Raw genomic sequence first — 14,293 nt, forward strand, 5'->3', positions numbered from 1 at the left:
GGATGCACTAATCTAAAGAGTGGATTTGTCAGTTTTTTTATTAATGTATAAACTCATGACATTGACCGACTGTGATTCTCTAATCTTCATCTAGGCTTGCAAACCTCTTATAGTCAGAACAGCCAGTTAGGCCAGGAAGCCCGCTCTCCTGACTGCCACGTCACACCAATATACGAGGACAGAACCTTCCAGAACCCTCTGTACCAGAGCCCCACGCACGGCTCCCAGAGCGCTATGTCTAGAAACAATACAGGTATGTGCCGAATGTCCTTCACGCACCACTGCTGTCTTTACAAACTCAGTGAATGTGGTCTGACATTTCCACAGTGTTAATCTTAACAGTGTCTGTATTGCGAACTCTCTCACTCAGGGTTTGGTACTTTACAAAGGACCACTAGTCAGTGTAGCACTCTGAGGTACCAGCGAGGGTTATTCTCAATGGGCTCCATGGCAACGCACTCTGACACCTATCGCCCCGCCCATTACCGCCAAGCCGACTCGAACTACAACAGACACGCAGCTGCCGTCGACAACGCCGTCACACGCTCGCCTTCCATAGACAGTGCTCACAAAGATCCAAGGTGAAAAGCCGAATCGAGTCAACAAACGTTGCAGAGTGCTTCAAGAAAAGATTTAGGACCAACTTTGAAATCATTGACATTTAAAACATGAAGAATTTACTTGTAAATGAAACCCAGCATGTCTTCCGCATTATTCTAACTTGGATATTTGTTGATTCTCCACAACATTGTGCATGTTTCTTTGTAATCATATTTCTAGGCATGTTTAGTTTGCAGACAGAACGTAAATTTGACAGAAAATGTAAACCAGATCGCCTGAGCGTTCAATCACATTTGCAGTGCATATTTTAATGACAAATGTGATTGGGGGAAAAATAAAAGCTGGACCGATTTGATGTATTTAGTTGTTTGCCCTGATGCTAACATGCAAACACTAGTATTATGAGTGAAAAGATTGGAATATTTGATTTAAATCTGCAAACATTAATTTGTCAGTGTGGGATATTTTTTCATATTTGTGTGTGTGTTTGACATCTGTATTCTGTATGCCTGTGGGGGGTGTTAGGGAGTTTGCCTGGAGAGACCCCGAGCTGCCAGAGGTGATCCGGATGCTGCAGCATCATTTCCCTTCTGTCCAGGCCAATGCTGCAGCGTACATACAGCACCTCTGCTACGGAGACAACCGCATAAAGGCAGAGGTATGGACACACACACACACACACACACACACACACACACACACACACACACACACACACACACACACACACACACACACACACACACACACACACACACACACACTGCACTTAATAAAGCATTATTTAGTTGCTTTATGCACATTTATTTGGACATAAATCTGTTTAGTGCAGGATGAGGCATCATTATTTATAATAACTGCAGATTTGAAATGTTTACACTACTGTTCAAAAGTTTGGGGTCTTTTTGACAGAAATGTATACTTTTTTTTTAAGCACAATAATTTGATCACAGTGAAAGTAGAAACATTTATATTGATTTCAAATAGGCCTACATGTTGATCTTTGAACTTTCTATAGTTTTTTCTTTTAAATTCACTTTTGCCATCACAGGGAATAAATTACATTTTAAACTGTATAAATAGAATAGTTATTTTAAATTGTAGCAGTATTTCACAATATTACTGTTTACTGTATTTTTAATCAAATAAATGAAGCCTTGGTGAGGATAAGGGACTTCTTTCACAAACAAAACCGACCCCAAACGTTTAAACAGATAGTGTTTATCTGCTAAAGCAAGTGTTGTCAGTGTTTAGGAGGACAATAGGGCAAACGCATCCTATATAGAAGTAAAATGGCTCACAGGGACTATGCATGAACTCCAAACCAGTGAATTATTGGTTCATTTTAGTGAATCATTTCATTATGACTGTTCATTTAATGATTCACATGAATACATGTCTGCTTGGCTACAAAGCTGCTTGTGCAAACAATGTGATAAATGTAGGGTTTTAACATGTTGAATAAATTACTGGTCATTACTGGAAAAGCTGCAGTTTTTTTAAATAGCAGTTAAATGACTTGTATGCTATTGAAAAATGTGTCTACTTTTAGCTAGTTAGCAGAAATAGAAGCACTTGCACACTCTTACTGTATGCCTCCAGGTGTGTCGACTGGGGGGAATCCGGCACCTGGTGGATCTGCTTGACCACAAAACCCTGGAAGTTCAGCGGAACGCCTGCGGAGCTCTGCGGAACCTCGTGTACGGAAAAGCCACCGACGATAATAAAGTGTGTGTGAGGAATGCCGGTGGAATCCCAGCTTTGGTTCGTGTGTTGAGAAAAACTCCAGACTCTGAAGTGCGAGAGCTCGTAACCGGTGAGTGGGGTCACATGACTGACTGACATAAGAGAGGCTTTCTTTTGCTCTTTCACTCCCTCGCTCTTTCTTTCGCTCCTGTGGTGATATCAGTTTGAGCTGTGAAGCTCAGATCAGAGATTACAGTCAATGGAACTCGTGGCTGTGATTAATGTGGAGGGACAAAGTATTTGATTAAAAGCTGAGCTGACACAAACTTGCACACACACACATTCTATCCAAGCTGGATACCCTAAGTATCGCTAGATAGATTCTACACTCCCAAGCAGTTTTCTAGATGTATAGAGTTTATTTTCACTGTCATTTCTCAAACAGAGGCAGCAGGTTTGTTCAGCAAAAACAAATCTCTCTTCTGCACACATACTCGCAACCACAGAGACTATTTTGTGTTAATGATCTCTGTCTGCGGGATTTTTTGTTGCACTCCCACTGTCTCTTAACAGTTTTACTGCACTCCTCTGAATGTGTCTCTCATTGTTCTAATGAGCTGTTAAATGATCAAGTGTGTTTTTAATTTCTTATTATACATTAAGGAGTTTTCATAAAGGAGAAAATTCTCAATGCAAACCCTAAAATGAAAAATAACAAAAAAAATATCTGCTCCCGCGTCTACTGTAAACTGTCCAATGGCATGTTTTAACTTGATCGCTAAATGGATTTAAAGCATTTGGCTAAAGGATTAAGAAAAGTAATTGCCATTTTTTTTAATAGTTATTTAAGTCTGAGAAATCACACAAAAATCAGTTCATTACTGTATTGTTACATTTAACAGAATTTTTAAATATGAATGAATTAAATTAAACAATTACTTGTAATGTACTTTAAAAAAAAAAAAAATAACAATAATTACTGCGTTTAAATAATGTATGTCGTTATAATTTCTAAAGGATCATGTGACACTGAAGACTGGAGTAATGATGCTGAAAATTCAGCTTTGCCATCACAGGAATAAATTAATTTGAAAATATATTAAAAAAGAAAACCGTTGTTTTAAATTGTAATTATTATTTCATGATAGATAAATACAGACATTATTAGTGGCTTTCGCACCAGAGGAGCCATTGGCGGGAGTTCCAGGTTTTTGGCGCGTTTTACCGCAGGAACTAGGAACGATTTTTGTTCTAGGAACTCCTTTTGGAGGAACTAACTCTACGAACATGGAAAACAGTGATAGATGGACCTCTCAACCTTTACGCTGTGGAGAAAATCCAATGTGACTTTGAAGGGACCAAGCCTAACATGATTATGCATTTCTGCTCAGCTAGCAACACTGGACATCAACTACACGGCATAAGCTAATAACTTTTCATTACTGTCTACTTTCTATGTATAACAGTTCTATCTAATAACGTATTAGACAGGATTGTTAAACAGATCGTAAACTAATGAAGATGGAGAATGGGAGCGATGTGTGCTCAGGCGTTCTCAGCGCAGTCAAAAAAAAAAAGTCACAACAACAACACTTCACATCACTACAGAGTTGTGGTGCGAATGCAACCAGGAAAATGTTCCTATGGGAACCATTAGTTCTCGGGGAACCACCCTAGAGGCTAGGTCCTAGAACTAAGTTCCTAGAACTATCCGGTGCGAAAGCCCCTATTGTGAGCATTTCTTTAAAAAATAGAAATCTTAATTTGTGTTCTACATTTCTACAATCTACATTTGTGTTTTGTGTTTGTCTGACAAGAAAACGAAACAATTTACTAGCCAGTGGCAATTCTATGTGCCCACAGAGGGTTTAAATAAGTAATTTAGTAGTAGTAATATAATAGATTCCTTCATTTTATATTTAATTGGCACTCCTAGTCGTTCTCATTTAATACTATACCATTGCATTTGATGTTATTCTACTACATTTTGGGGTCTTGTCTTGACAGGTGTGTTGTGGAATCTTTCGTCATGTGATTCTGTGAAGATGACGATCGCTCGGGACGCTCTCGGCCCACTTACCAACACAGTGATTATCCCTCACTCCGGGTGGGGTGCGGCCCCTCAAAGAGAGGACCAGAAACTCAAACTGCACTCATCTTTGGTGCTGAGGAACACCACCGGATGCCTCAGGTAAGTCTCATGCAAATGTCCCCTTAGAAACGACCGGGCATGTGTACCAGCCTAATTATACAGGGCTTCCTGTTAAGATCAATTAATCAATAGTGTTTCAGATAACCTGCTGACTAGTTGATTTGGAAAATATAGAGTTTTACATATCCCTGATGGTAGCAGTATCACTCTTCAACCTCTGAGATGATCACTGTTTACATTTCTTTGTGACAATGACTGTATTCATCTGAATCAGATGAACATTGTATTGTTGACCACATGATGCTGATGTGTGTGTGCGTGTGTGTCTCAGGAACCTGAGCTCAGCTGGAGAAGAGGCCAGAAGGCAGATGCGTTGCTGTGAAGGGCTGATTGATTCCCTCCTCTATATAATCAAAACATGTGTAAACACTTCCGATTATGACAGCAAGGTTAGAGATATTTTTCTGATTGCATACAGAATATATCTAAAACCGTCCAGTTCTGATGTACAACATTGAATTGCATTGTTGCTAATATTTGGAACATGTTTGATATACTCTTGCCAGATATTTGACTAATTTTCAGACTGTATATGCGATGACAGCTGGGAACTGGCAGAGGCTCTTGTTGCTTATAAAAAGGTGTTACATGTTTTCCATGCCACTCCTCTAAGGGCCAAATAGTATTGAGTGCCCCTAGTGGTGGACCACAGCGATGTACGGCTTCGGGTCTTTCTTTACAAAATCTCAGTCATAGCATGCCATCTGCTGGAACAGCCTGGAAAAGAAAATGTTTTTTTAATTATAGTATTACATTAAATTTATTTTACTTCTTTTAACTTTTTTATTAATATTGATAATAATCATTATAAACATAACTGTTGTTATTATTTGTTTAATTTACTCATTTAATTGAACCATTTTCACTTTCTTTTAAACATGGAACACAAAAAGTGATTTTTAAAAACATTTTTTAAGAATATCCAGGACACTTTTTAATATATAAGGATTGGGACTGTCAAGCACCAAATTTACAAAATATTACCATAAAGTATCTTAAACACAGACCAACGACTTTCCTTCTATACTTTTTCAGATTGTGGAAAACTGTGTGTGCACTTTGAGGAACCTGTCTTACCGTCTTGAGTTGGAGATGCCTCCGTCTCGGCTGATGGGAACTCAGGACCTGGACACGCTCCTGGGCCCGGACAGCTCCGGTAAGCAGGCCGACTACAGCTGCTGGGGTCTCAGAAAGAAGAAGAAGAAGAGGTCCTGGCAGGATCAGCAGGTGAACTCTCACTACATGAACTAAGCTTGGATTCCATGTTCTTTAAAGCTTAACTGCTTCTGTGCTCTTTAGAAAAACTAAATGATAAGGGGTTGTTGGGGAGGGAAATTCACTTTGCAAATAGCTCTGCACAGTGTTTCATATGAGGCATCAAAAGCTGTACATTTACAGGAATTGTTTTTCAGCAGAGTCATTTAAAACCTGAGAACATTAGTACATTTTAAAATTGGGATTTCTAGCCCTGGAATTCATTGAAATTAATAAAATATTAAAAAGTGATGGAAAAGCCTAGGACATTTCTAGGACCTAATTATAAACATTTTATAGCTAATGAAAATGAGTTGTCCTAGGCTATATGTAGATAAATTATTTGTAGATTGTGAGTGCAATATTTATAAAATATAGGGATACACCGGAATGGCATTTTCGGTTTTTGGCCGAAACAGAAAAATGGTCAAAGATATATGCTGCCCCGCACCCCAGTGTTTAGCGCCCAGATTTCACTCTCGCTCTAGCCGTTATTACTGCATGGTGTGACACTCCGCTCAATATTACGCTCTGTGCACAGGCTCAGTTGCTCGTGGCCCATGCGAACGCTCCACTTATGTAAGGCTCTTGCTCATCGGAAAAACACAGTCCGCTCAAATAACTATATCAATTTCTATGTAGTAGTAGTATTATATTTGTTTCTGTTTGCAATAGCCCTACTGTGCTGTAACGCTGTGGTAAAATGACGCTACCCTCTCGTTCACTGATCCGCTCCCCGCTACGCTCTGCTCACATGCTCTGATAATAATAGCTTTGTAGGAATATACATTATTTGGATAATTGGTCAAAAAATAAATCCTGTTAAATCTGATTCTGTTGCATAGAACTGAATAAAGAATGATGTATATATTTAATATTATATATTTATTATTTTAGTGTGTTACTTTCAATAAAAGTGTGGTTATTTTATTTTATTGGCTTGTATTTTTTTTAATTCAATATCATTATTGAATTTCATTACAAAGTCTAATATTAATACAGTTATACAAAAAAAAAAAAGAAATAAGAATGAGAAAATTTGAAATAATTCATTTTTTTAAATTGTTTTTTTTTTCAGTGCATCCCTGATAAAATTCATTTCATTATTTAAAAATTATTTATTATTATTTTAAATAAATGTAATTATTTTAATTCAACTTAAATCTGGTAATAATGAACAGCTGGAAACAGGAAGTTCATATGTTAAAAAGTGAGAAAGTTATTGATTGTCATTATGATTAAGTTTGGTATCGTAATTAATAATTACAATAAAATCAATTAATAAATGAAAATACTGTAAATGGATAATAATTAATTTTATGTTTACAAATGTTTTTTTCCTTTTGTATTTAACACTTTATTTCCGTAAGTTCAAATCTGAAACTGACCTATCACTCTTTGTGTTCTATGATCCTATGATGCAGTGGGATGGTGTGGGGCCTATTCCAGGATTTTCTGGAAGTCCAAAGGGGGCAGAGATGCTGTGGCATCCATCTGTGGTAAAGCCGTACCTCACTCTGCTGGCAGAGAGCTCCAACCCAGCCACGCTGGAAGGGGCGGCTGGGTCTCTGCAGAATCTTTCCGCTGGAACCTGGAGGGTAGGCTGCTTGTGGTCACTATACCATAAACTGAATTATACAGACACGGCGCTCAAAATAGAGCTGAATTATATGAATGTCTATAATTGGTTGGTGGATGAAGAATATGTCCTGCACACACACACACACACACACACACACACACACACACACACACACACACACACACACACACACACACACACACACACACACACACACACAAACACTGTCTGTCTAGATGTAGCTTCAAGGTTCTAATACAGCAACAGTTGTATTTCATTTTCTTCATTTGCTTTCCCTTTTAGCATCCTTTTGCAGTTTTCAGTCAGAACTAAGAAAAACGTTTTGATTTCATTACTTTTTTTCAGTAAAAAATTCAGTAAATGTTAATGCAACTACTGGTCGCATTGATAGGTGATAACCTTCTCTGAAATGTTAACCTTCTTTTATGCTCTCTCTCTCTCTCACCATTCAGTTTGCGGCCTACATCCGTGCTGCCGTACGTAAAGAAAAGGGTTTGCCCATTCTGGTGGAGCTACTAAGAATGGATAATGACAGGGTGGTCTGCTCTGTGGCCACTGCTCTACGTAACATGGCTCTGGACGCCAGGAACAAGGAGCTCATTGGTCAGTCACTCAAACCTATTGCCATGAACTCAGTGCAATGCCTTACATTCCGTTTTTATTATACGTCGGTTTTATGTGGCCATTAAAAACTGCATTGCATCTTCTAAAATAAATATTTGCTGAATTCGGTTGCTTTGAAAGGAAAATACGCCATGCGGGACCTGGTGACCCGTCTCCCTGGCAATGGGCCCTCCCTGCTGTCGGATGAGACGGTGGCGGCGGTCTGCTGTGCCCTGCACGAGGTCACCAGCAGGAATATGGAGAACGCCCGTGCGCTCGCCCAGACGGGCGGCATCGACAAACTTGTTACAATAAGCCGAGGACGTGGGGAGAGGTACATGCCTCTTTTTATGGGCTGGTTGAAGTGGGCGGTTTTATGTGTTCATTGGCGTTGGTGCACCGTTTTATAACCTAAAAACCTCTTCTTTTTTTTTAAAGTACATTTAATATGATTAAAGTAAATATATAGAGAGAGCCTCTATGCTTTCTTTGGACCTCCTAGTCTGGGCAGGAGTGTTTGAGCTCTTGTTCTCTGTTGTAGGTACTCCATGAAGGTGGTCAAGGCATCGGCTCAGGTGTTAAACACTCTGTGGCAGTACAGAGATCTGCGCACCTTCTACAAAAAGGTACATGTTCTCAACCATTGCTGGGGTTAGGGGCCCTGATGTTCTCATGATTTTCTCATGATATCCATTTTGTAGGATCTGATCAAAAGTGCACAGCAATAAATTAGGGGTGTAAGGGTACATAAAAATTATGGTTCGCTACGTACCTCGGTTTTGAAGTGGTTTGGTATGTTTTTTAGCCTGGCAAGCCAGACCCACATTTAGATGTTGGGTCTGGGAACTCACCATTGGCAGGGCTCAATCTGAGGGGCGGGATAAATGGTTGTCTTTCAAATTCCCTCTGCACGCAATAGGATAGCGCTACAACCAACCAGTGCGTTTTCCCACCAGTGGAGTTAGTTGATAGATTAAACTTTTGCCGTATCTGGTCGGCAGAACTACGAACTTTTTCAGCTCGAAAGTCAACGGAGAGTTGCTAGACTACCTTGGCTGCAAAATAAAATTTGCTGCCGCTAGGGTGCGTCTAGATTTCTAGGCTAATGTTTTTTGATACAGCAGGGGGAAAAAACAGACCATTTTTGTTTAAAGTGGTTTACTGAATAAGATATGTCTGTCTTTAAATTACAAATATACAAAAAAAATCTGTCAGGATTTCAGCAACTGGCAACACTGCAGTTCATGGTGCTGTTGTGATTGGGGGAAGAGATTTGAAGTGCTTACACTTTTCAAACTATGTTAGAATAAGTTAGAATTATTGCGCCTCCATTCTAATGTCCTTTGTTTATTTGACACGCGTGCGCACGCTGACACTAGTTCATGTAGACTCGTAATCCTTTATGTGAAATGGAAATATTTGCGTGGTAAATATACAACTGTAAGATGCAAGTTGCGCTCTGAGGAAAACACGTCTCAACACACATCTGACAGTAGGGCAAGCCATGTAGGTTTACGATTTAGCTTGAAGCACTTAATATAAAGCACATCTCATGTTTAAGACGACTTGGATTGTGCACTTATCCGGCAGCAGCTCACTCTTTGTCCTTTGTTATTTTTCAATATAAGTATATTGGTATAAACAATATTGTTCCATCCTAGGGGAAACTCTGAGTTTGACTGTAGACTGTATTAGTTCAGTACACATGCGGTACACTCCTACAATAAATGCAAATGTACACAGCAAAAATTTTAATAATCAGTATTTCCGTCTTGCTTTTAACTAATTTTACTTAACAATTTGCTTCAGACAATGTCTTGAATTAAGTTTTTAATTTTTGTTACCCCATTTTGTTCGTTTTTAAACATAAACTTGACTCAATTTAGTTGAATTTATGCTTAAAACAAGACAAATATTACTTGAAACTTTTCAATGAAATGCATCTTGTTTTAAATGTTTAGATATTTAACTGGAAAACAAGACAAAAATACTGACTAGGAAAATGCAGCTACTGTTGTAGTTTCAACAGTGTCCTAAAAGCTCTGATCTGATGACTCAAACCACATTTGGAGGCAATGCAAGTTAAAAAGGCTTTATATAATTTATAGTGTATACTCTAATGCCTTGTGGAAAAAAGGCGAACAATTGCTTAACCATACTACTTGTAAATCAACCATTGCACTACAATAACAGTTTAAACCTAGAAGAGAACAACAATACAATCATCAAAATGACTTGAAGTAGTAAAAAATACTCTGTGTCTGCTTACCACTTGTGATTGGATCACCTGAGATGTATAATAATAGTAGGTGTAAACAGGGCCTGTGTGTTCTGTGATTCATCAGGATGGCTGGAACCAGAATCACTTCATAACTCCAGTGTCAACACTGGAACGAGACCGCTACCGTTCCCAACCTACTCTGCCAACCAGCAACGTACAGATGTCACCTGTTATCCAATCAGGTGGGTCTGATTGTAATTCTGTAGAAGCTACAGGGAAATGACTCACTGCTTCTATAGGCTGATATTAATATTATTATTATTTGGTCGTTTTATTTTTATTTTCTTATTTTTTCTTTGCACTCTGAAATGGTTAATTGACAATCGATATTTAATTTTGTCCTCCACACATTTAGGAGGCAGTGCCACCTCTTCCCCGGCCGTGTTGGGTATAAGAGGTCATCGTTTAAATCAGCGGCGGACCCAGTCATCTATGCAACTTCATAATTATTATGGAGACGCCAACAGAAACAGTCAATATACAGGTGAGCAAGTTCTCTGTTCAGTTCTTAACAGGCAAATACCCACATTCTTAGTATGTACACTTTATAGTATTTTAAAGAAAAAAGGCTTTTGTAATGTTCCATTAAAACGTGTTAGAATTTTCTGCCCCTGAAATGACTTTTCTACTAGTGTGGCCAAGAGTGTGCAGTCAGGGAAAAACAACATTAACCAAATAATCTTAAGTTTCTCCCCTCACCATCCTTGTCAAGTCCCAGTGGATGAATTTAAGTCTTTCTTCTGAAAATATACATTTATGGAACAGCACTCTTGAAAAACAACAGAAGGATCTGTCTGTGAATTAGATGCTGGACTGATGCACTAATAGATATTTCACCCATGCTCTCTTCAACTAATAGAGCAATCAGTTTTACTTCCCTGTCTGGTCGGAAGCCGTAATGGTCATTCATTTAAGAGCACTTGACCTCCGTAGTTACTCTTCATTGATTGGTGGTACTTCAACCTGGAGGGTCTGATTGTGTGTCTGCGGTGTGAGTGAGGTCTTCATTAGGTCTGTTGGGCTGTTGAACCGTTTCCGACTGTGCTCTTATATAAAATATAACACGTTTAAACGTCAAATTATTAGATAACATGGATGGTCATAACTATACCTGGTACATACGAGCATTTATTGAGGTGTTTTAATATTTGTGTTTATATGTGTTTAGGGTCTGGAAAACAGTCAGCCTATTTCATCAGTTCCTATCCCTCTCCTTCAGCGGAGGAGTCCCACAGGTCACAGGTGACTTTAACTCTTGCTCGCCTCACAGAACAAAAGAAGAAATGGCTAAATCTGAAGCCAGCTGAGCCCAGATGCCATATGTCCTCTGCAAAGGATATCCATTGATGTAGATTTAATGCGTCTAATCCCAGCAGATGAAGTTTACATAATCCATTGGCTTTTTTTCTTGACCACTAATGAAACAAGCATCTGAGTTTAATGTCTCACTCTATGGGGGTCCATTGTATGAAACTGGTACCGTATATAAAGCTTTTAAATATTTTATTATAAGGTAAAAATATTTTTTTTTTTGTAAGATTTCAAATATTTATCTCTTATTCTTCTAAATTCTCATAAATTGCATTGTGCCATCTCAAATTAAATGAATAAATATTAGTATATATCTGGATGTACAAAACATTAAAAAAGTAAGTTATACAGTTATTTATTTAATATTTTACAAGCTGCTACTAGCTTTAAATCATGACACTTCAAGATGTTTATTAGAGTCTAAAGATCTCATCAAGATGAATATTCGGTGTAAATTTTTTTTATTTGAACAAGCTGCCGTCAATGCTTCTGACCGATGCGAACATTCGGATGCCGTCAATGCAACTAGAGTTGTGTTCTAATCTTGTTTTCCATTGCGCTGTGAAACATTCTGGCAGCCAATAAGATTCGCTCTATTGGTCACATGCCCAGAGCTGTCACTGTTACATAAAACTACGACTTTGTCATAAACAGAAAGTTTCCATAACCAGGGTATTTCTGCTTTTCTATAAGTGCCTCCTAATGTCAGAGAGAGAACATGAATTTCCATTCAGCCTGTCTGAACTAACTTATTGTATGTGAAAATTGAACTTTTTATGTTAATGTGAAAAGGCCTTAATGCTGATATTTCTACAATAAGTTAGGTTTTTAGTTGTTTACTGTAAAAAAAAAAAAGTAATTGAAACAGGGTTACCAAATTAAGATTATCCTCTGACCAACCTAGCAAAATATAAGATAAAGTGATGTAAAAAGAGGAGATATTTTAGATTACTTTTTATATCATTGAATATTAGACGTTAGTGTGGGATAACTATGATGGTAAGTGTTGAAACATAACCCTGAAACCTAGAGACTTAATTATTTCCTTGTATTTATATATATATATATATATATATACAAAAATTTAACCTCACCTTGTGAGGAAAGAGCCACTAGATTATGTTTAGAGAAAGTTATTTGTTGTCACTGTTGATTCATGTAAATGATGAACACAAAAGGCACTCATTTTGTCTCTTCTCTCAGCATGGCCGGCTCTACTACCCAGATGACTCAAATCAAAGCACCTATGACACTTTTGGAATGTACCTGTCGTCTCCGATGGGCTACGAGGACGCCTACCTGGACGAGCCGGTCCGTTATCCCGTGGTGAGCGAGAGGCAGGTGCTCAAACCCAATACCAACTACGTGGACTTCTACTCCACCACACGCAGGCCTTCTTACAGAACTCAGCCCTACCCGGCCTCACCTGACTCATGGGTGTAGGCATGTACGTTTGTGCGTAATTGTTCATGTAACGTGTAGCCATAGATAGAATATAACAAGGACGTGTCACTCCTTAAGACATATCTGGATCAGTGGATTCCAAGACTGTTGTATGGACAAGCTGTTGCATTTGAAGTGACTGGTTCATTTTCATTCAACAAATTTCATTTGTTTTGTGTGTCCGGTGCAGCGACATTCATTTTCATTTGTGTGAGTGTGTGAGTGGGAAAGTGCGTGTGAGAATAGATGACATTAAACGCTCCATTAAATTAACTTGAATTTGACCCGGGATTGAGTGTGAGCCAAAGATTTACTTTTCAGTATCTGCTGTTTTTAAACAGCAACACGTGTTTAAGGTCTGATTTACTGAGAACTTGAACCATCTTTTTATGATTTGATTTGTCATGTTTTTTTTTAAAATGGCATGTATTATAGTCACCCCAGTTTTTGAGCAAAATGAAAAGGTGTAACTAAATTACATATTGGCTGAAAAGTCTAATAAAGAAATAATAGCAGTGTAAAAAAAAAAAAGAAGCTAAAAAACACTAATAATGTTCTGTGCAATTGAAACAAAAACGTCATTTTGTCTGATCTCATTGCTGTAGCCTACTTAATGTAAAGATTAATGTATGTTCCATGGAGTCTTGCACAACTACGTCAGTTTATTGTACAACCGTGATCTGTGCTACTAAGCACAAAAAACTGTGCCATGATAAAACGCTATGTAGAACTGTGTGTATATGTAAGAGACCTTATGGAGGCAAAAGTTATTACTATCAGAATATTTAGATGTAATAAAGATGACATTTGTTTTTTTAATATTTGATGTTGGATTATGTTGTTTATTTCTCTACCATAAGAAGCTACGATTCAATTTTATTTTCAGGTGTTTTTCACACTACAAATTGTGTTAAAGCATTCTAACAGCGATGTATTAAAGGGATAGTTCACCCAAAAATGAAGATTCTGTCATCATTTACTCACCCTCATGTCGTTCTAAACCTGAATGAATTTCTGTCTTCTGCTGAGCACAGAAGATATTTTGATGAATGTTGGTAACTAGACAGTTGACGGTAGCCATCGACTTCCATAGTATGAAAAAAAAAAAATACTATGGAAGTCAATGACTACCACTGTTTGGTTACCGACATTCCTCAAAATATCTTCTGTTGTGTTCAGCAGAAGAAAGAAATTCATACAGGTTTAGAACGACATGAGCGTGAGTAAATGATGACAGAATCTTCATTTTTGGGTGAACTATCCCTTTAATTACAAAGTTGTTCCATCGATAGCCACACGGGGACGCTAAAGAGTGGAAAAGACTGCACAGGAACGCAGT

General features: G+C 38.1%; 1 protein-coding gene across 6 annotated transcripts in view; it reads left to right on the forward strand.

Moving 5' to 3' along the window:
• Positions 1 to 13,488, forward strand: part of pkp4 (plakophilin 4) — a 35,346-nt gene extending 21,858 nt beyond the window's left edge. For all 6 annotated transcript variants that reach the window (XM_079882638.1, XM_079882637.1, XM_079882639.1 and 3 more), the window contains 15 exons: positions 95 to 253; positions 371 to 581; positions 1,087 to 1,219; positions 2,164 to 2,377; positions 4,255 to 4,438; positions 4,731 to 4,848; positions 5,495 to 5,686; positions 7,138 to 7,311; positions 7,769 to 7,919; positions 8,061 to 8,253; positions 8,461 to 8,545; positions 10,265 to 10,382; positions 10,556 to 10,684; positions 11,369 to 11,442; positions 12,715 to 13,488. In XM_079882638.1, the coding sequence (XP_079738764.1) occupies positions 95 to 253; positions 371 to 581; positions 1,087 to 1,219; positions 2,164 to 2,377; positions 4,255 to 4,438; positions 4,731 to 4,848; positions 5,495 to 5,686; positions 7,138 to 7,311; positions 7,769 to 7,919; positions 8,061 to 8,253; positions 8,461 to 8,545; positions 10,265 to 10,382; positions 10,556 to 10,684; positions 11,369 to 11,442; positions 12,715 to 12,954 (2,375 nt within the window). In that variant the 3' untranslated portion in view covers positions 12,955 to 13,488. The remainder of the gene's footprint in view (positions 1 to 94; positions 254 to 370; positions 582 to 1,086; positions 1,220 to 2,163; positions 2,378 to 4,254; positions 4,439 to 4,730; positions 4,849 to 5,494; positions 5,687 to 7,137; positions 7,312 to 7,768; positions 7,920 to 8,060; positions 8,254 to 8,460; positions 8,546 to 10,264; positions 10,383 to 10,555; positions 10,685 to 11,368; positions 11,443 to 12,714) is intronic.
• Positions 13,489 to 14,293: the final 805 nt, after the last annotated feature.

Source organism: Squalius cephalus, assembly GCF_949319135.1.
Source record: "Squalius cephalus genome assembly, chromosome: 10".
NCBI classification, from domain to species: Eukaryota; Metazoa; Chordata; class Actinopteri; order Cypriniformes; family Leuciscidae; genus Squalius; species Squalius cephalus.